This window comes from Cydia fagiglandana, chromosome 20 (assembly GCF_963556715.1).
Source record: "Cydia fagiglandana chromosome 20, ilCydFagi1.1, whole genome shotgun sequence".
In the NCBI taxonomy this organism is placed as follows: domain Eukaryota; kingdom Metazoa; phylum Arthropoda; class Insecta; order Lepidoptera; family Tortricidae; genus Cydia; species Cydia fagiglandana.
Window position 1 is genome coordinate 12,261,616 of NC_085951.1, and position 21,914 is coordinate 12,283,529.

General features: G+C 44.2%; 1 protein-coding gene and 1 long non-coding RNA gene across 2 annotated transcripts in view; both read right to left on the reverse strand.

The window, feature by feature from the left end:
* LOC134674503 (uncharacterized) overlaps positions 1-21,914 on the reverse strand; it is a 66,084-nt gene continuing 44,170 nt past the window's right edge. The window contains exon 2 of the long non-coding RNA XR_010099620.1: positions 1-1,840. This is a non-coding gene — a long non-coding RNA (uncharacterized LOC134674503). The remainder of the gene's footprint in view (positions 1,841-21,914) is intronic.
* The window catches only part of LOC134674462 (protein suppressor of white apricot), a 28,026-nt gene continuing 6,112 nt past the window's right edge, over positions 1-21,914 (reverse strand). Inside the window, exons 4-17 of the mRNA XM_063532540.1 lie at positions 21,348-21,564; positions 20,542-20,603; positions 18,376-18,586; positions 17,865-17,996; positions 16,980-17,130; positions 16,110-16,222; positions 8,798-9,072; positions 7,877-8,165; positions 7,063-7,205; positions 6,789-6,879; positions 6,448-6,493; positions 5,685-5,720; positions 3,229-3,673; positions 1-2,145 (exon numbers count right to left, since the gene is read on the reverse strand). Coding sequence (XP_063388610.1) covers positions 3,229-3,673; positions 5,685-5,720; positions 6,448-6,493; positions 6,789-6,879; positions 7,063-7,205; positions 7,877-8,165; positions 8,798-9,072; positions 16,110-16,222; positions 16,980-17,130; positions 17,865-17,996; positions 18,376-18,586; positions 20,542-20,603; positions 21,348-21,564 — 2,211 coding nt within the window. The 3' untranslated portion in view covers positions 1-2,145. The remainder of the gene's footprint in view (positions 2,146-3,228; positions 3,674-5,684; positions 5,721-6,447; positions 6,494-6,788; positions 6,880-7,062; positions 7,206-7,876; positions 8,166-8,797; positions 9,073-16,109; positions 16,223-16,979; positions 17,131-17,864; positions 17,997-18,375; positions 18,587-20,541; positions 20,604-21,347; positions 21,565-21,914) is intronic.

Below are 21,914 nucleotides of genomic sequence, written 5' to 3' on the forward strand. Positions count from 1 at the left end.
TTACAATTATAGTACTTTATTATAAATATATTTTACATAATAAACAAGGCATATATATTTATCTTATACACTATAAACAGCAACTAAAATGTACATTATTGTGATACCTTAAGGGTTATAACGATTTGTACTTTATTTAGTTACAAATGGTCTAACTACTAATGAAATAAGACACTGATAAGGGGTCATCCATAATTACATCACACGATTTTCATGATTTTTGACCCCTTCCCCTCTTCCTTGTCACACCTGGTCACATTTGGCAACCCCCCACTCCCCTGGTGTGACTACACATATTTGGCAATATTGTTATCAACGAAATTAGCAATTCTACTGAAGTATTATTATTTTGATAAAAAATATTCTAATAACAGCAATTGTTTAATAGGGAACCGATTATGAATTAAAAATTAACCTTTTGGTCGCCAATGACCGATATATCCACAACGCCAAAGACGCATTAATCGGTCACAGACCACAGAGCAACATAGACCTACGTGCATATGCATAAAGTTCAATTTCAGTTTTGACACATCGGTGACGTGGCGTCCGTGTGACTGCTTTTATGTTTGACACGGCGTCGAAAAGGTTAAGAGCCAACAGGAGTGGTCATTTCTCCATACAAACGTACTCCTCGTTTTCCTCCGTGGTTTTTGAAGCTAGAGCAATGATTTTTTCAACACAGATTAATATTGTCAATATCTGTGTCGGACCGTTTTGCTTTTTTTGATATTTTTGTTTATTAAGGCGCTAGAGCCCTTCAAAAATGGCCAAAATGGCCTAATTGACTATGCCGCAATGAGAGGCGTGGCATTCAAAACTGATATCAATTAGCCAAAAAAGCAAAACGGTTGGACACAGATAATTTCATAATCATTTAGATTTCCAAATTTGGTTACGATTGGTTAAGTTTTGGGGGAGGAAACAGAGGAGTACGAAACCTCGATTCTTGAGATTTTTACGCAGGATTTTTCGCCTTGTCCTTATCGCACTACTTTTAGTTGCCGCTTCCGTTAGCGAGACGGGTATATTTACCTAAAATATTTGAAACTCAGCTCATGTCTCCTCTTAACAAATAAATAAGGTATAACGTTGCAAAACCTAGTTATTGAGCTGTACAGTCAACTGTAAAAATATGGTTACAGGCCACAATTATGGGTAAAAATATGTTCCATAGTTCTTAAGTCGCCGACATAAGAGCTGTGGGACATATGTTTGAGATGATTTATGCACCCATATTTTTACAGTTGACTGTACCGCGAATACAAAAAGAACACTTCCGTAAAGTGAAGTTAAAGTGACGTGACGAAGTTTGTGACTTCTTGACCCCCTCCTCCTAAGCGTGTGACGTATTTAATGGATGACCCCTAATTAGATAACACATGTGGCAATGAGATAATTGGAATGGGATAATTATTATATTCTACACATGTTGAATATTATAACAAATTTTAGTTAAATAAAAGGAAAATGAGAAATTTATCACATTAAATTGGACACAAAAAACTTAGAGGATATAACCAAATGGAGTAGTCATTAACAGGCGTTCCCCTCTGTCGAAAATAGGCGGCTATATACACATTGTATGGACTGACGTTTATCTGACATGGCTATTTTTACGTTATGATGCGTAACAGAGGCGCGTTATCGGAGAGCGCATCTACACAGAGTTGCTTTTTTGAGCGTTAAACTAGCCCGCGCTCAGGTGCCAAATATTGCTCGGGGTCTATTGGAAAGCTACAAACTATACCTATACATTTGACGTGCCCCTCCCCCGCAAAAATCGGCAGACTTTTTTGTACCGAAAATTACAGACATGGCGTATCCGTTTGTTTATATCCTCTAAGCTAAAAAATATGGAAATTTTAAAAAGAAACGAGAACTCAAACTTTAAAACATTTTAGTATTTTTTATTTTCTAAGTTACAAAAAATGGTACCCTAATTCGATTCCTTAAATTTTATTGAAAAATAAATTGTCTGAATAATTACACATTCGCATGATAATGGTTAATGTTCGTTAATGTACTTACAATGGTGTTCTGTATCTTACAGTTTGACATAAAAAGTAATCTTAGCACGAACTGAATGAAATATGCCTTTTATTGTATACTTACAAATATTTAGGTATACTAGTAATATATAATCTGAAAAAAAGAACAGAAAATAATATTAGTGGTATCACATACAATTCGCACGTCTACTCTTTTGAACTAATAAAATAACAATAAGCATCCACTGCGTTACCATACTGCTCAAATTCGTTTTAAAAAATCTAGAAATACTGTTTTATTTGAATAAACTACGTAATATTGTGATAAGTGTTACGAGTTTAAGAAATAAAAAGGTTAGGATTTTGGTACATTAAAAGCATAATTTTTCGATTTCGTAAAATGTTTAGTTTAAATGACGTAAACTCTAGCGGACTAACATACAAAAAAATGTCACTTATGTAGAATCATTGAATTGGTATGAGAAAATAAAATTGAATTAGTTTTATTTCAAAATCGAATGAAACGCTCGAAACCAACTGTGCCATTTAATAACTATTCATATTTCATGGATATTTAGTACTAGCAAACAAAATAGAGCGTATAGAGGCGGATTGTCAAAGTAAATTATGTTGCCACTGTAAATTTACTGCCATCTTTCGACAGAGGATTAAAACTGTTAGAACGCCATTTGACTTTGATCCTTATTCTTTCGCTGATATGTGTTAACTTGAAAAATATGAATATTACGCGCGATCGCTCGAAAAGCATTTGCAATACCTTTGGCCTAGTCGCGAGATGGCAGTAAATGTACTGTAGCTACATAATTTACCATGACAGTAACTCCCTATTTCAAATTCTCTTTGGTACTAGTATTAAGACCGTGGGACGCTAGAGGTTTTAAAAGTACTAAAATGTAACTAAGACCATACTCCTCCTTTATAAAACATATAGCAGAAACCATATCTCAACGGTGGAACCGTTCTCTAAGCACCATACTGGGCTGGCTGAGATGTAGGATCAGTATCGCCGTTATACGCGCCACCAGCATGTGTATCCGAGGCACACGCCACCGTTTTAAGTCGACCGCCAGGTGGCTTGGGTTCGACGACGGTGCCGCCCTTCCACACATCGATTGAAACCACTTTTCTACCCTACCCACATATGTATTACCTAACCCTTTGCCTATGTACTTATGATTGTTTTAATGTAATAAATTTTTGTTGTCCCAGACCATACCTAGTCATCTCTACTAATACTCGAGGCAGAATCCTCTTCACTGTCGCTCGACCACTCCCCCTCACTGTACTCCCTATCTTCCTTCTTCTTCTTTTTCCTTCTATGTTCCTTCTGTTCGCTCTCTTCCTTCCTCTTATACTCTTTTTCTTCGTCACTAGAAGATTCTTTGTCAATTTTCTTTTTCCTTCTATGCCGTTCGTCTTCGCTTGAAGATTCGTTCTTTTTCCTTCTGTACCTTTCTTCGTCAGAGGATGGTTGCCGCTGCTGCTGTGTTTCTAGATTTTGGCATAGTTCTTTAGTGGGGGAAGTGGTGCGCAGTACTTTGAGAGTGTTGGATAAGTCGATGTTCGGGGGTAGCTCGTGAACTACCTCTTCCTCTACTTCTCGCTTTTTCTTCTTCTTGCTCTTGGCCTTCTTGTCCTTTTTACGCTTTTTCCTCTTAGAACTGGAATATAGAGAAATATTAATAGATAACATTAAGTACGAGTACTAACATTGTATGAAGTCTGAAATCGTTTTTTGATTGTCATGTCGACGTTGCCAATATCCATACTAATATAAATTTATTTTACTTAAAATAATAATGATATTTTGTGTAAGTAATGTTTTCATGTATAAAATAATAATGTGTTGACATGTAATAAAATAATAATAATAAAAGTTTTGTCAGGAGGCAACAAAGTGTGCGCCTTCAATGCCTGGGTAATGCCGATACTCACATACTCCTTTGGCATACTAAGGTGGACTCAGACCGAGCTGGATGCCCTGGATCGGAGATTCCGACAACTGCTCAGCACACACCGTATGCTGCACCCACGCTCGTCTGTTATGAGATTGTACATCCCACGGAAATGTGGAGGTCGCGGCTTTCTAAACGCCAAAAATCTCCACAACCGTGAGGTGTACAGTCTCAGGAATTATTTCCTCAACAACGAGTGTGGGATGCATCGTGATGTGGTGGCAGCTGACAGGGGCCTCACGCCGCTCTCCTTGGCAAACGAGAACTGGCGCAAACCTGTAGTACTAAGCACCGAGGACCGCAAGGCGGTATGGAAGGATAAGCAGCTACACGGGCGGTTCTACAAGGCCCTCATGGGACCCGATGTAGACCTGCCCGCGTCGGTGAACTGGCTACGATTCGGGGACCTCTTCGGAGAAACCGAGGGTTTTGCCTGTGCAATTGCGGACGAAGTTATCATGACGAATAACTACCGGAGATATATCCTGAAGGACGGTACGGTCGACATTTGTCGGGCATGCCGCCGTCCCGGAGAGTCACTCAGGCATATTATCTCCGGTTGTTCTCATCTTGCTAACGGCGAGTACTTGCACAGACATAACCTCGTAGCCAGAATTATTCACCAGCAGCTTGCCCTCCTATACGGCCTTGTGGACCGCGAAGTGCCGTACTACAAGTACTCACCTGCGCCAGTTCTCGAAAATGGTCGTCCACGCTCTATTGGGATCGATCTATCATCACGGACAGGAATATTGTAGCCAATAAGCCCGACATCGTGCTGATAGACCGATCGCAGCGCCGGACCGTGCTCGTCGACGTCACCATCCCCCATGATGAAAATCTCGTGAAGGCCGAGAAGGACAAGTCCAGCAAGTACCTAGACTTAGCTCACGAGATAACCGCCATGTGGGATGTTGACTCGACGATCATTGTTCCGATAGTCGTGTCAGCGAACGGTCTCATAGCGAAGAGTCTCGACCAACACCTAGAGAGACTCTCGCTGGGTGGTTGGATCAAGGGTCAGATGCAGAAGGCGGTAATTTTGGACACGGCGCGTATAGTACGTCGGTTCCTCACTCTGCGGCCCTGACCACCGGCAGCTTGGGCCCTGCCCCGCTGCCGGCGGCACCCTAGGTTAGGTTTTGATAATGTGTTTATATGTATTTTTTATTGTTTTTTAAGTGTTTTTATATTTTACTTTTATATTCATATTATAATTAACCTAACTTAAGACGAAAAATGAATAAAGAAAGTTTAATAATAATAATGTAATTTACAACTCTCTGAGACAATGTCTTGTATAGTACGTCGATTCCTCACTCTGCGACCCTGACCACCGGCAGCTTGGGCCCTGTCCCACCCTGGGTTAGGTTTTTTATAATGTGTTTATATCTTTTTTTTTTGTTTTGTAAGTGTTTTTATATTTTACTTTTATATTCATATTATAATTAACGTAACTTAAGAAGAAAAATAAATAAATAAATAATGTAATAAAAGTATGATTGATTGTTTGAATATTTTATCTACGGAAGTAAATATGTCCGTGTTTTTACCTTCTCTGCTGAAACGGTATTTAAGTAATTTTTCATGTTAGCATAGGCTACTTTGTTTTTGTATATCTATCCCATGAGAAAGGAAATGAGACACACCGAATCCCACGAAGCCGCGGGAATCGCAAATACAAAAATATTTAGACGGCTTTTTGATGGAAACTTACCTATCTATATCTGATTCTTCATTTTCTTCTGAAGATCTGAAACAATTAGAAAAATTAATAACTTATAAGTTATCGTAAAATAACCGGAATAATTCATAAAAATTGACTGTAATATTATATATTGGAATTATGAGTAGTTTTCGGAATACCCAATATTCTTTTGGCGCTTGTCTCCCCGACTGCTTGTAGCAGTTATTAGAGATGCACCGGATATCCGGTTACTATCCAGTATCCGGCCTATCCGGCCCTCTTTTTAATATCCGGCCGGATACCGGATAGTAATTTTGCTCGTTTTGGAGTCAACAAATTGGATTTAAGAAACCGTCATGTCCAAAATCGTACCTACTCATTTATTATTTTAAAACATTTTAAACATTCCACTATTGCACGCGCACGCATTTTCGAACCTAGAAATGAATCCACGCGAACTTTCATTACGAAACAGATCAAAGCCTGCACAATTGCGCACCTGAAAAACTGAAATGTAGGTATAATTTCGCCGGCCGAATATTCGGCGGCCGGATAGCGGATATACGGCCAAACAACTATCCATTGCATCTCTAGCAGTTATTCAAAATTGTTTGCACACACGAATACAGAACGACGAACGGCTGGAATGGAAGTTTAAGCCTACGGTTGTAAGGTATTCCATCTGTCCCATATCTTGGTCCAATGTCATTGCGTCTCAATCTCTAATTAAGTAAAATGTGAGACAAAATACACATTGGACAAAGAAATTGGACAGGTGGAATACCACACTTACCTATATTTTCTGCGCTTCTTGCGATGGGCCTTTTCATCGTCGTCATCTGAAAAAAATGGGCAAACGTTACGTAAAGGTAAACTTTAAAATTTTGACTAAAAAATAAATGTGTGAAGCAGAAGAAAGTTTGCTCTCATACAAAAATCACGGACAAACCAAATACCAAACCAAACCGTTTCGCACGGTCAAATTATACACTTGAACCTTCCTCAAGAATCAGTCTATCGTAGGTGAAAACCGCATGAAAATCCGTTCATTAGTTTGAGTTAATCGCGAACAAACAAACACACAAACAGACAGACGCGGCGCTGGTCTTTGTATTATAATGTGTAGTGACGTACCATATTTGGAGCGGTGCCGTCTCTTCTCACGGCGCCGGCGTTTCTCCTCCTCCTCTTCTTTCTTCTTTCGAAGGGATTCTAGCGTGTCCACCTAAAAGCAACAACAATATTTTATATGTACGCATATTCTTGCTATATGTAAGTCGCTTGCAGCGGTATCGCTGCCTTATGGCATAAAGCTTTTTCCTGTAAATCGGTGGACCTTATTACAAGAGGCATAAGGTCCACCTATGTACAGTTGTAGGCGATGGTATGTATGTCTATGTGGTGGTACCATGGCGCTGGCAAGGGAACAGGCGGGCAGCGCGGCGGCGGCGGCGGGGTGCGCGGGGTCGACGCCCACGCGGCGCAGGAACTCGGCGGCGCGCGCGCGCCGCGACCGCTGCTTCTCCCGCGACGCCGACCCTTCCACCTCCACTACAACAGGAAAATCATTTGAGATGTAAAGTGGCCCACTGAACCCTTTAACCATTTGACATTCCTTTCTAGTCATTCAATTTCGAACCGTAATTCTTGTAGTAAAGATTCGTTTTTGTTTTAAGTATGATGGCAAGTATGTTGCCACTACGAATGAAAGGGTTAACAGTCCGCCGGACGGTATCAGCCTGTCAGAACAAAAAATTGCCAGTTCCGAACAACTGACAGGCCGATACCGTCCGGCGGACTGTTAATCAGTGGGCCCCTTAAGAAGCAAATGTGTATTGCGAAAATGTTCGTGTGCATTATCCGTCTTCTAACATGTAAACAAAATATCTCGCAAACTGTATCCTCTATAATTTTATAATAGATGTTTTAACATCATTAGAACTATAGAGACCCATCTTGTGGCCTGAATCGGAAACATATGTGCACATGTACATTGCCAAAGTAAGTGCTACCATCTGCCGTTCTCGTCGGTACTATTCCTTGTGCATAGTAGGTTCTGCCATCTTGTGGGCTACATCGGAAGCATAAACGACACATTTACGCCTCGCGCCAAAAATTTTACAGCTCCTATGCTGCCCCCTACAGTTCATGCCTTTTCATGCCCCCTACAGGGGGCCTATTATGAGTGCAACTAATTTTGTTAGAGATTATTGATAACTTACTTTTAGTATCCGAATAGTCTCCAGTCAAATCAATCAAATCGTCATCATTGTCTTCCAAAGATATAACTTCATCAACCTCATTCTTCTTCACACTCTCCTTATCTCTTTTCCTCTCCTTATCCACACTCCGATCTCCCTTTCTCTCCCTACTTTCCGATTTGGATGTTTTGCTGGGTTTCCGCTTGTCTCTTTTGACTGGACTATCTCTGTCTCTTGGTTTCTCTATTTTCTTTTCTGGGGTTAAGGATTTCTCTTTGCGTGGCTGTGGTATTTCTGGTTTAGGGATAATCTGAAAATAAAAGAAAATGGTAAACCCAAAGGATAAATGAAAAAAATGTTATGTTTTTAGAAAAACCCTTATACTGGGTGTGTCCTGTAATACATAAGCTAAAAAATTACCTGTAGGTTGTACTCCTCAAACCGACCAACATTTGTCCAGCGACTTCTAAAAACTTGTATTTTTATTTTTAGCACACTTGTAAGTTTATTCTAAGATTTCTAAGACGCAATGTATTGCGAATTGCGTTTTGTTTAAAGCGTGTCTGATGACAGCGTAAATTGAAGGCATTTTTTTTTAAAGTTGCTGTATTTCTAATAGTTGCTGAACAAATGTTGGTCAGTTTGAGAACTAGCCTAAAGGTTAATTTTTTGCTACCGGTATGAGTTAAGCGTAAAATTATTCGATTCATGTCACGAGGTGGCAAAATAGCCAACGGGCATGGCCTTTACAGGGTGGCCCAAAATTTGCATTAACAAAAAAAAATTAGAAAAACAAAAATACAATCATTTAGCTAAAACATAACGTATTATTTTCAAAATATACTCCCTAGCTTTGATACACAAACGCAAACGTTTATTAAAATTATCAACAAATGCCGCAGATTTTTTTAAATGTATTTTTTGCTCATTCTGTATATCTACCCTCTCTGGCTGCACCAAAACCGGCTGCATGCTATCCTCTTTCCTCTCCACAACGGGCATCTTAGGAGGCTCCTGCGAGGCCTTCTGGGCCTCCATCTTGTACACCACCGCCTGCGGTATCTGGTTGACGGGAGTCTGCGATTTGGGCGATTCCGGTTTTTCGGTCTTTTCGGTTTTTTCGGCCTCCTCGTCGGAGCTGGACTCGTAGGGGAGAGCCGGTTTTGGGAGTATCGGATCCGGTTCTTTTAGCTTCTTTATTGAGAATGACACTGGTGCTGCAATAAATAAAAAATAATAATACCGTCAACCGGGGTGAATAGAGACAACACATAAAATGTGACTTATCTGACAATTTACCTTAAAAACTACCCACACAAATTGTATCATACAAAATCTACTACTATTTCCAACCGAATGATACGCTTTGTGTGGGTATTTTTTATGAAATTGTCATGTAAATTAAATTTTAAGTGTTGTCCCTATTCATCCCAGTCATCCCTATTCACCCCGATTGACGGTATATTAATATTACGGAATAATCGTACACAAATCGACTGAATCCCATAGTAAGTAGATTTCATTTCATTTCATTTATTTTGTTGTAAAGTCATGTACATACATAAGTAAATCCAGATGTTATACAATAAAATACAAGTCAGACCATGACACCCTGTAAGGGCACACAACATTAACTTAAGGACTAAAGTTTGGGTTCATTTATAAATCACAATTACATATTAATATTACAAAAATAGATGTTATAAACTATTATGTGTTCCGTACTCCACATCGAAGATCTTCATTGTTTCATTGAGAGAGTAACGCGATCGTTGACCGATCGATGCCGCTAGCGTCTATGCAGTCGCTCCGCTCCACGCCGTGACGTAGTTCCGCTTCCCGTCCCTGCCAACCATTGCTCGCCTCCCGCTAATCTCCGCCGCCATGTCATTGTTTCGTCGACCGTCTTGACCGATGGTCCGCAAATATTTTTTGCGTATATTTTTGCAGCATGGTGCTTTAACATTTCCGATCCAAAGCTCGGTCGATTAAATAGTGAGATATGGCAGAGATCGCTACTATTAGTCTTTTGGCGGTCTCGCGATCGAAGTCATCGAACGGTGCTTTTCGATTCTACCCACTTTTTTCTCGCTAAATTAATTTTCACATTCCATGCTGCTAAAATCGTTACCGTTAACTCGCATTTTCGAGATCGAAGTAGGAAGTGCGTCAGTGGTTTTCGTTAACAAGTGGTAACAAGTCGCTCCGCATCGGAGAGGGAACGTGCGGTCATCGTGCCTGCGGCGGCGGCGGCGGCGCGGCGGCGGACGGCCCGCGCGCGCCGCTGCCGGGGGCCGCGCTTCGCCGATAAGGAGGTTTGGATTGTCTCGAACCATCCGGTGAGCCAGTTTAAGATATTCTAATTTTATTGGCGTTCAGAAGTTACTTCGACACTAAAGGAGGGTTCTCAGGCAGTAGCCTGGGAGTACCTCGTGTTGTTAGTTGCGGCGCGACCGGGGCGCCCCGTCCCCCGGCGCGGGAGCGTGTGCGGGGACGCGGGCCGCCGCGTCTTCTGCTGTCGTCCAAGGTGACTCCGAGACACCGCGACGCTGCGGGCCACGGTGGGCGCCTCCAGTCCGCAGGACTCGGAGAGACGTCACACGCCCGCTCCTGTTACTGCAGTCGCGGTGCGGACGCCTCCAGTCCGCGGGACTCCGAGAGACGTCACACGCCCGCTCCTGTTGCTGCAGTCGCGGTGCGGACGCCTCCAGTCCGCGGGACTCCGAGAGACGTCACACGCCCGCTCCTGTTGCTGCAGTCGCGGTGCGGACGCCTCCAGTCCGCGGGACTCCGAGAGACGTCACACGTCCGCTCCTGTTGCTGCAGTCGCGGTGCGGACGCCTCCAGTCCGCGGGACTCCGAGAGACGTCACACGCCCGCTCCTGTTGCTGCAGTCGCGGTGCGGACGCCTCCAGTCCGCGGGACTCCGAGAGACGTCACACGCCCGCTCCTGTTGCTGCAGTCGCGGTGCGGACGCCTCCAGTCCGCGGGACTCCGAGAGACGTCACACGCCCGCTCCTGTTGCTGCAGTCGCGGTGCGGACGCCTCCAGTCCGCGGGACTCCGAGAGACGTCACACGCCCGCTCCTGTTGCTGCAGTCGCGGTGCGGACGCCTCCAGTCCGCGGGACTCCGAGAGACGTCACACGCCCGCTCCTGTTGCTGCAGTCGCGGTGCGGACGCCTCCAGTCCGCGGGACTCCGAGAGACGTCACACGCCCGCTCCTGTTGCTGCAGTCGCGGTGCGGACGCCTCCAGTCCGCGGGACTCCGAGAGACGTCACACGCCCGCTCCTGTTGCTGCAGTTGCGGTGCGGACGCTTCCAGTCCAGCGGGACTCCGAGAGATCCGCGTGGCTCTGCGAGACGTCACAGGCCCGCTCCTGCAGCCGCGGGCGCATCGCGGGTGGATCGCGCCAAGGTGAAGGCGGACCGCTTCTGCGTCCCGACTGCTCGAGCGGAAGGAAGGTAAGTTACGTGTAAGCAGTGGAAATGCTACGAGTACAGCGACGATCGCCGCGTTGGTTGCCGCCCGTCATGACGTCGCTGGTGACCTACGCGCCGGTGGTGGCCACCACGATGGCACCGCCGAGGGCAACAGCGTCGCCGTGATGATGCGTGCAGCTACGAGCCTAGCCATCGGCGCCTCCCGTGCCGGTAACGTCCGTCACGCGCACCGGCGCCTGTCGAGCTGGCCGCCACGACGGCGCCTCTCGCACCTGAGCCTGGCGACGGTGGCCGCCATGATGGCGCCGCCCGCTCGATGACGCCGCCTGCCCCCCGAGCTGGCCGCCACGATGGCGCCTCTCGCATTACGCATCGACGCGGCGGCGGCGGCTGCCACAATGGTGCTGCCCGCCACGATGATGCCGCCCGCCACGATGGCACCACCACCTGCGCACTGGCGCCTCTCGAGCTGGCCGCCACGATGGCGCCTCTCGCCTCACACCAGTGCCTCCCAGACCAGCCAGCCAGACGGCGACCGCCTCATGCACCGGTACCTCCCGAGCTGGCCGCCACGATGGCGCCTCTCGCCTCACGCACCGGCGCCTCCCGAGCCGGTGGCGGCGGCCGCCACGATGGAGCCGCCCGCCTCACGCGACAACGCCTCTAGAGCGGGCCGCCACTATGGGTCCTCGCCTCACGCACCAGCGCTTCCCGAACCAGTGGCGGCCGCCATGAGCCGCCCGGCCTCAGGCACCGGTGCCTCCCGAGCGGCGGCGGTTGCCACAATCACGCCGATGCTGTCCACCGATGCTGCAACTACGACGATGTCGTCCCTTGCTCGCTGGGCGCCACAGTATCAGTTTTGTCCTGTCCACATGGTTCCATTGAGGTACGCAGGCGCCTATAGCTATGGTGCAGGTATAGGTATGGTATGGTACAGCACGAACAGACCGCTAAGCTCTTGGTTTCGGTCAAAGAATCCTCCGGCGACGGCAGACAAGGTCGTAAAGAGCCCCGTCCTAGCGCGGCTCGACTGCCCGGAGTTGAAAGCGGTAAGATATGTCGATACTCAGAAGAAAATACGTCGTGTTCCCGGGCTTCATAAAGGTGCTGATCGACTTCGCTGTGTCGCTTCGAAGTTCCTACGACTTCTCGAGGCCATGGAGTGGTCCAACCGGAGAACAGCTAGCGACAAGGCCCTGTGCGACCGCTCGAAACCGAGGTGAAAGGCATCGAAAAGGTCTGCAGACTTCACATAATTATCTCTGCTTGCTCGCGCTCTCCAGCTTAAGTTCCGTCTTACAAAGACGAACTCGTGCGAAAAGCCATAATAAACAAAATGGGACAAATAAACCCGCTGCGCCTGAACAAGCTTGAGTTTCCGGTGCTAAGAGAAAGGGGCCAGGAGGACTCCAGCAGTTTCCATCTGTCTGTATTCGACTTTATCGAAACAGTTTTGTTACGCAAAGCACCAAAATCGATTTTAGACTTGATCTCATCAGTTCGATTTCCTTAAAAGCATGCTACTAACTCGATGCCCTATACTAACTCGATATAGGGTGTCTCTTCGGATAAAGCGAATTAGACCATCACGCTCCTAGACATCACGTGGGACACGCGGCACAACACCCCGATTGAAAGTTTTTGTTTTCGCGACATACAGGCCTGCCTTGCTGCAGAGTTTCTCGCAGAAATGAGACTCAATGCCTTCTGTTCAGTCTCAAATTCGCAAACTTTTGTTCATGGAGGAAGGTGAAGCCTTCGCAGTCCCCAGCAACACGGAGCTGCCGAAAGCCTCGCACCACCTTCTTCCTCATCTTATGCAAGCAGTCCGTTACAATCTCCAATATTGGTAGACAATGTACGAGGTAAGGCCCTTTCAGCGAAGAGTAACCGTTAACGGGCCGCATCTGCAGCGCTGACGACAGAAGTGTAAACATACAACCGCACCGGTACAGTATACATAAAACGACGGCGACACTACATCCCTTCCGTTACTACGGCTGTCGCAAAAACTGCTGATGTCAGCAGATCGTCTACAGGTCGCGCTGGTTGCTTGCTACTTGCCAGGTCGGTACAACCCCCGAGGGCGACGGTTTATCAAGAAGTCACTGCGCGCCCGAGTGGCAGCTGCGCCCAGCAGCCGCCGAGACTGTCTTCACCTGACAGGCGCCTTGTTGGCCGGCCTCCGCTTTCGAGAGCCCTCGCACTGTGCCACGGTATTTCTTAACAGACTCATTGAACTGCTACCACGACGTTTGACAGCTGCCTGTGAGACTTGACATGGATGTCTCCACCTCCCAGCCTAGTCTGTGTACTGCGACGGCGTGATAAGGAGAGTCTTAAAGCAGCTGTGGTAAGCTTGCAATTTACTGGCGGTCCTAGTGAACACAACGTCAGACCGCCCTCCCTTACGAGTCAACGACCTTAAGAATGAGGCGTAGCTCCTGTCAGATAGGACGCTCCAACACCGAGCTGGCGGGATCAGGAGTGACGTCCGCTACTGGCGTGACTGGCGCATGCATATAACATGCCAAGGTCTAACGCTACGTAGCGAACGAAACGCAACTGTCACTGTCTCACTAATATGGAAGAACCGGATATTCCCGATTCCGGTACTGTGTTTGTATAGAAAACCAGTAACGGGAGCCCCTAGATCGTCCCCTTGTCTAGGCTGCATGTACGGCCACAATGTAGAAACTGTCTTTATGGTGCATCAAAAATAAGATCAACTGCCAGGTACCTCTATCCAGTGAAGTAGCGAGCTACTCAGACGTCTATTTCTATTATCCATGTTAGCTTTCAGAACGATACTCGTTCATAAGCCTCTCACAAGTGCTGTGTATGAACCACTATCGGACACTATGCATTCTTCCAACGCCATTAATAGCGAGACCAGCGCCTCCCAAAGCACCAGCTTGGGACGCGAGACATCTACTTGCCCTAATTTAAATAGCCCTACAACGTTAGGTACGTTAGAAGAAGTACGATAGAATAGCTGCCGCACTTTTGCTGTTAGCATCAGGCCGCAGGGTCAATGACCTTACTCTACTACACTGTAGCCCGGGCAATTACATAGATAACTTTAACGCTATTATTTTGTGTCCGAAATTCGGCTCTAGACCAGATAACGTGTCTTACCGACTGGACTCTTAGAAGCTCCGGAATAAAGTATAGACCCAGTATAAGTAGGTAGTCTGGGTACGTCACCTTGCGAGAATTACACAAAATGTTAGGGGACACTTCGCTTATTTCTTTCAGCCACAGTCTCATCCAAGCCGGCCTCGCCTACGATTGCTTTTGATCCACGATGTACTTAATAACTAAATTGGCTGGAAAGCTATTCACTTAGCGATATTTTCGCTTATGTTAATTGGGAACATGACTCGCCGAGATTCTGCGGATCGGATGCGATTTCGAATGAGAATTCTCTTAAACCAGTTTAACGTCAGATTCGAACCTGAGATTACAATTTCAATTCTCAATTTCCTGTAATTCACATTATAACGAGTCACTGTGATTTCATGGGTTGCAATATGGTGTATACATATTTATTCTTTCTCTGAGTTCTATGACAGTAGGTGTAGCCCTATCGCTTGCGCGCCCGCTCACTCGCCACCAGGAGATAATAAACAGGTCTCAATGAAGATCTTCGATGTGGAGTACGGAACACATAATATACAAATTTTACCTTCCAATAAAATTGGTATTATGTTTCCTTCCACATCGAAGATCTGAGTAATGCCTTCCTGGCAGGCTACTAGGCTACTTTTATGCCGACGGTACTTCTCCTCAACAATGACATGGCGGCGGAGATTAGCGGGAGGCGAGCAATGGTTGGCAGGGACGGGAAGCGGAACTACGTCACGGCGTGGAGCGGAGCGACTGCATAGACGCTAGCGGCATCGATCGGTCAACGATCGCGTTACTCTCTCAATGAAACAATGAAGATCTTCGATGTGGAAGGAAACATAATACCAATTTTATTGGAAGGTAAAATTTGTATATTGTCATTAAGAAAATCCTTAACCGAATAATAACATTTATCAATTAATAAATTTACTAGTTTGTTTTTAAATACCGTGTTTCGAGTTTCTTGCTTAATATAATTGGGAATTTTATTTGTGATTAAAATACATTTATATTGGGGACTATTTTTACACATCTCTAGGTTAGTCTTTGGTAATAGCAGTTTATTTCTATACTGTGATCTAGTGTTTTCCTTGTCTTGTTTTACTGTAAATAAATATGGATGAGGATGAGATTTCCTCATGTCTGCGCGCGACACACACAACTGTGGGGGTTAAATAGCTCAAACCCGATAAATAACACTTACTCCGTTATTTCTGTTATAGAGAGGTAAATAATTTATGAGGTAATATTATTAACCTTTTGAACGCCAAACGGTGCATCCATTCGCCGTGCCACTGACGCCACGGGGGTAAAATTTAGTTTTGTCACAGAATAAATAATAGTACTAGGTACAGAAGACTTACTCTAACAAAACGCGTCTGTCACGATCAGCACAGATATGGCCGCTAGGTGGCGACAGCGCCACGCGCGGCTTATGGCAAACCCCAAAATTGGGGACGAACGGATGTACTTTTAGCTACCTGTAGCAAAGCGACGAAATCGCGGAGTGAGACACGCCTGGTTTTGTGAATAAATAATGCCAACCTAGAACTGGTGTGTTTTTCAGTAGATTTTCATGAAACAACGATCCGCTTCAAATGCAGTCTTTCGCGTCGTTGTCACGATTTTGCATTGACGTCAATTGACGTCTGTGGCGTTCAAAAGGGCAAAAATACACACCTGTGGTTCTCTTAGGCTCCTCCTTCCCGGTCCCATTCGCCCCTCCTCGCTTCTGTTGCATAAGTCGCGTGTAATAAGGGTGGTAAATGTGGTCTGGCTCCAGAAACGTAAACCTGGGGAGAGAAGAATATTTGTAAACCTTATGTACGCCAAGAACTATAAGGTATAAGTACTAGTGCTCGACGATGTACTAGTATTCGACAAGGGCACTTTATGTCAAAGTGACAAGGATTAAATTTGAAGCGTCGAGCACTAGTACTTCTACCTTACATGCGTAAAATGGTACTTTCTCAAATTTTGTTGCAATGACATACGTTTCGCCACGTTACGGTAAGGGTGGTATTCCACCTGTCCGATTTCTTTATCTAATGTGTATTTTGTCTCACATTTTGCTTAATGAGAGAGGCAGACGCAATGACATTGGATCACGATATTGGACAGATACTACCCTTACCTCGGATCGTTCTTGGCGCGCACGATCTCGGCAAACTCGTCGCCATTCCGCGCGACGTAGGCGGCCATCTTGTCGATCACTTGCACGTCCTCGGGCGGCGTGATTATTGGAGGCTGCTGCAGTTATCACACTGAGCGAAACAGCGCTATGCAAGTGTAGCGATGTCTCGCATACCCGAATGGAGCGTCCGTATAAAAACAAACGCTACCTCGGCTCGTTCTTGGCGCGCACGATCTCGGCGAACTCGTCGCCATTCCGCGCGACGTAGGCGGCCATCTTGTCGATCACTTGCACGTCCTCGGGCGGCGTGATTATTGGAGGCTGCTGCGGTTATCACACTGAGCGAGACAGCGCTATGCAAGTGTAGCGATGTCTCGCATACCCGAATGGAGGGTCCGTATAAAAACAAACGCTACCTCGGGTCGTTCTTGGCGCGCACGATCTCTGCAAACTCGTCGCCATTCCGCGCGACGTAGGCGGCCATCTTGTCGATCACCACTTGCACGTCCTCGGGCGGAGTTATGATTAGGGGTTTGTCTTTGCCGTCCGATGAGGACGAGTCGTAATCTGTTGACAAAATACACTTGTTTGCTACATTATGTCTAGTTTAGTAGTTTTTGTAACCGAGTGGTAAATTGACAACAGTTGTCATTAGAAAAAGGCGCGAATTCATTTTAATCATCATCATTAGAAAAAAATTACATGATGATAAAACCTTAGCGCAGACTTTTATCAAATGAAATATGCGGCATTTTCTAGTGACAAAATTTCCCTATTTAACTTGGAAAAAGTTTTACCAATGACAACCCGCTCAATATTTAAAACAATTTAAATTATACATACCTATACAGATGTAGTGCATAATTGTTTTCCATCGTAATTTAACGGAAACATACGAACGTGTCTTGCTATTTCAGTCAGTGTCGGTACAAAAAATATTAACGTTGACTGAAGTAGCATGACAAATACGAATGTTTTCGAGAAAATACGACGGAAAACAATTACTCACTACATCTGCAAGTGTTCAAAGACTTCATAGATGTATGTATGTAATCAGTAGTATTGTGGTGCGCATGCCGCGACCGCTGCAGGGGACCATCATCACGGCCGAAAGGTGTCGTGTTTCGGAGGTTCCGGGGCAAACTGCCGAATCCGACACAAGCGCAGCCGATGCAACGGTGCCACGCCGTTTTGTCGACTAAATAGTGTTTAGTTTTATTTTAAGTTTATAAAATACATATGTATGTTTACACTTGTTGCCTGATTTCAATTACTAAATAAATTAGTTCTATTTGAGTTACCAGAAGCATCACTATCCGAGTCAGTGTTATAGTTCTTCATGAGGCTGAGGCCGGTGGAGCGGGCGCCGACGGGCCGCGTGGGCGGCGCGCGCGGCGGGGCGGGCGGCAAGGGCGGCGCGGGAGGGGGAGACTCTGAAATTGACACTTATTTTAGTCAAGGAGCTAATAAGTATAGATTTACGTTTTCCTAGCTAAATTCAGTGGTAATTAATTTTAAATATACTTTGGCACACTCACTTTGTCAGTAGAAAAAGGCAAATTAAAAGAAATGTAGGCGGGAAGGTTGATCTCCCAGGGAATAATTGAATTTCACGCCTTTTTCTACTGACAAGTGTGTTGTATGTTGGTAAAGACCCGGGAATGTTGGCAATGGATAGACGGCTTCAGAGTTGATCTGTCTGTTTTCGCTTAGCTTTTTGAACTACATAACATCCATACCATACCTTTCAGATCGGAGGCGATAAAAAAATAATATCGAAACAAAATGGCGGCTGAGTGTGACAATAATTACCATGTTCCCTAGTGTACATGACGGGCGCCCTGGATATCACAGGCCTGTGTCTCGGAGGCAGAGGTTCAGTGCCCGGTGGAGCCACTTCTCCGGGGGCCAGCTCGGGGGTATAGTTGTCATCCAGGGTCGCTTCCCCTCGCATCTTCGAGACCAGCATCGTGTAGTCGCAGTCGGCAGAGGGGCGGTAGTGGATGCTTGGGATGGATGGTGCCTGAGAGAATATTATTGAATTAATAAACTAAATTCTATAAGTAGAATGTTTGAAAACCATAACATAACTGGGGCATTCCACAAAAAGATCGTCTTTCTTAAACCAACCACTGATTAACAGGCCGCCAGACGATATCGGCCTGTCAGTTAGAACAAAAATTTGACAGCTCCGAACAACTGACAGGCCGATATCGTCCGGCGGACTGTTAGTCAGTGGTCAGCTTTAGGGACGTTTAATGTAAAGCTAAGTTTTTCACATAGGGTAATTCGCCAGTAACTGGCCACTTTTAGTAATTGGCCACCCCAAACCAAAAATGAATTCTATTCACCTATAAATAAAATTCATTTTAGTATAAGGTGGCCAGTTATTGAAACCTTATACTAAAAAGAAATCTGTTTATAGGTCAATAGAATTCATTTTTAGTTTAGGGCGGCCAGTTACTAAAAGTGGCCAGTTACTGGCGAATTACCCTACTTATTGACACTTTTCTGGAATGCCTCAATCACGGATTTCGTGAGCAAAGTCGGTAAAATATCAATATAACCTAGTAATCCAGTAAATTTGTCGAATTTTGTAACCTGGCTATTTTGCGTCAAATCCGGTAGTTCTGATTTTTTGCAGGCTTGTTTATGATGTTGGCCCAATGAATAATCCAAGTTTGTGACCTCGAGCGCCGAACGCAACTTTGTCAAAAATCGAATAAACCGCAATTTTTTTTAGATTTCGGCGATTATAACCCTAAGTACTAATTTTTGGTAGTAACTTCCTAGGGCGTTTTTAAAGTAGACTAAATTTGCTACAATAAGACACTAGAATTGTCTCTGTACATCTAATATTTTCCGAGATAAAGCCTTTTAAAATTTTATAATTTTACATCAGTTCTTAGCTATAATATAAGGGTTAGGTAGGTAATTTATATGGAATTCATCACCGCCACGTTCTACAAAATATTTATTTTCAATAAAAAATTTTTTTTTTCAAAAAAGGCACTCATACATTTTTTATGGAATATAAATATTTAGTAGAGCGTGGCGGTGATGAATTTCATATAAATTACCTACCTAACCCTTATATTATAGCTAACAACAGATGTAAAATTATAAAATTTTAAAAGGCAAATCTCGGAAAATATTAGATGTACAGAGACAATTCTAGTGTCTTATTGTAGCAAATTTAGTCTACTTTAAAAACGCCCTAGGAAGTTACTACCAAAAACTAGTACTTAGGGTTATAATCGCCGAAATCTAAAAAAAATTGCGGTTTATTCGATTTTTGACAAAGTTGCGTTCGGCGCTCAAGGTCACAAACTTGGATTATTCTTTGGGACAACATCATAAACAAGCCTGCCATGCACCTACCTAAAACCAACACCACTTTTGCTAATAGGCAATATAATAAACGTTCTTCGCACCTATACAATATTTTAAACAAAGCACTAGATATATACCCAAAGCTACAATACGATGTAAAAAATAAGGTAGTAAATTGGTTAGTAGATAAAAATTACGATCAGGTGGAAGACTTGCTAGGATATGTAGCCTAGCCAAGCCGCACAAGTACACACACTCACACACACACACACACACACACACACACACACACACACACACACACACACACACACACACACACACACACACACACACACACACACACACACACACACAATAGTTAAGTATATGATAGTATAATACTAAATAAATTGTAAATTAGATATGGAAGAGCGGTGCCTCCCAGCACAGGTTATTTTGTAAATAACTTACAGGGAGACACCAGCCATTGGTAAAAATATGTAATGGTTTTTAATGAAATAAAGAATTTTTGTATTTTTTTTTTTTAAGCCTGCAAAAAATCAGAACTAGCGGATTTGACGCAAACGCAAAATGTATAATTTTACTGTATTATAGTGTATTTTTACTAAACAAGTAGCATTTTTTCTATAGTTATTTACTTACAGATTCAATGACCGTTGACGCCAAGCTGGGATGCAGGTATTCATCAGTTTCAGGCTGTTTTTCTGTAAAATGAAATAAATTGTTTAATTATTCATTAACATTCACCGCACCATCACCGTAAAGTTCACGTTCAAACATTCTATATTTCATATAAGTAAAATATATCGATGTTTCACATCATATGTAGAGGTCAAACATTCCTTGTACACATCAACACCATATATTGCAAATGTATAACTTACATTTATAGACGGGTCTAACGCGAATTTTATTCAATTACCTTGCCTTTCAGTTAAAAAAAAAAGATTCAAAAGCTTGGCTTGCTTTGAGCTTTTTTGCTCAGTCAGCCGCGACCACGACCAGTGAAACCTGTGTCGAAACGTCGGTAAATCAAGGTAATTGAATAAAATTCGCGTTAGACCCGTCTATAAATGTGAGTTAATACGTGTTCAAAACGCGAAAGATTAAAATATTATAAAATGTATAACTGTTTTTATCTACCAGTTTATTTATTTATGAGTATGTGTCTAATACTGTGTAAATCTCTGGCAAACTTTTTAAATAACAACTACCTGCTTGACACAGCCCAAATCTCAATACTCGATTTTTACTGCGAAACTAAGATGCAAGGATTTTAATTTGTAATTACAGTTTCAATGGCTTTTTTATTAATACTTTACTATCAGTGGCAAACAATCATACGGCCCACCTGATGGTAAGCAGTCGCCGTAGGCTATGGACGCCTGCAAATCTAGAGGTGTTGGAGGTCGATGGAGGTGGGAAGTAGAGGTCTTTGGTTGACTTACCTTCAACAACTTCCGGTGCCTTCTCCGGCCACTTCCCAGCCTTCACAAGCGCCACCAGGGCGAGGTAGTAAGGCCGCAGCGGAGCCCCCATGTCCAGGAACCGGAACTGCGGGTTGTCGCCCTGCTTCGCCTTGATAAGGATCTCCATCTGGGCGCCCTGGGACGCGATGAAGTTCGCCGTCTTCTCTATTATTGTGTTTTGCTTGACGGAGTCAGGCTAAAAATAAAATTCATCTGTTTACCTAAAATGTCCGTCTTTGGGTCACGAATTTGCATATGTGTACCAAATTTCAACTTAATTGATCCAGTACTTTTGGAGAAAATGAGCTGTGACAGACGGACAGATAGACGCAGGAGCGATCCTATAAGGGTTCCGTTTTTTCCTTTTGAGGCACGGAAAAATAGTATAAGGACATGATTTTTACACGATAATAGCTGGGACTTAGCCGCGAATAATTAAGGTTGGTTTTAGCCAGTCCAACGACGCCGTCCTCAAAACGTGAGGTTAACACTTTCGGTGCCGGGCGTCCTGTTTCCATAAGAAAAAGAACATCTTGACAGTGAATG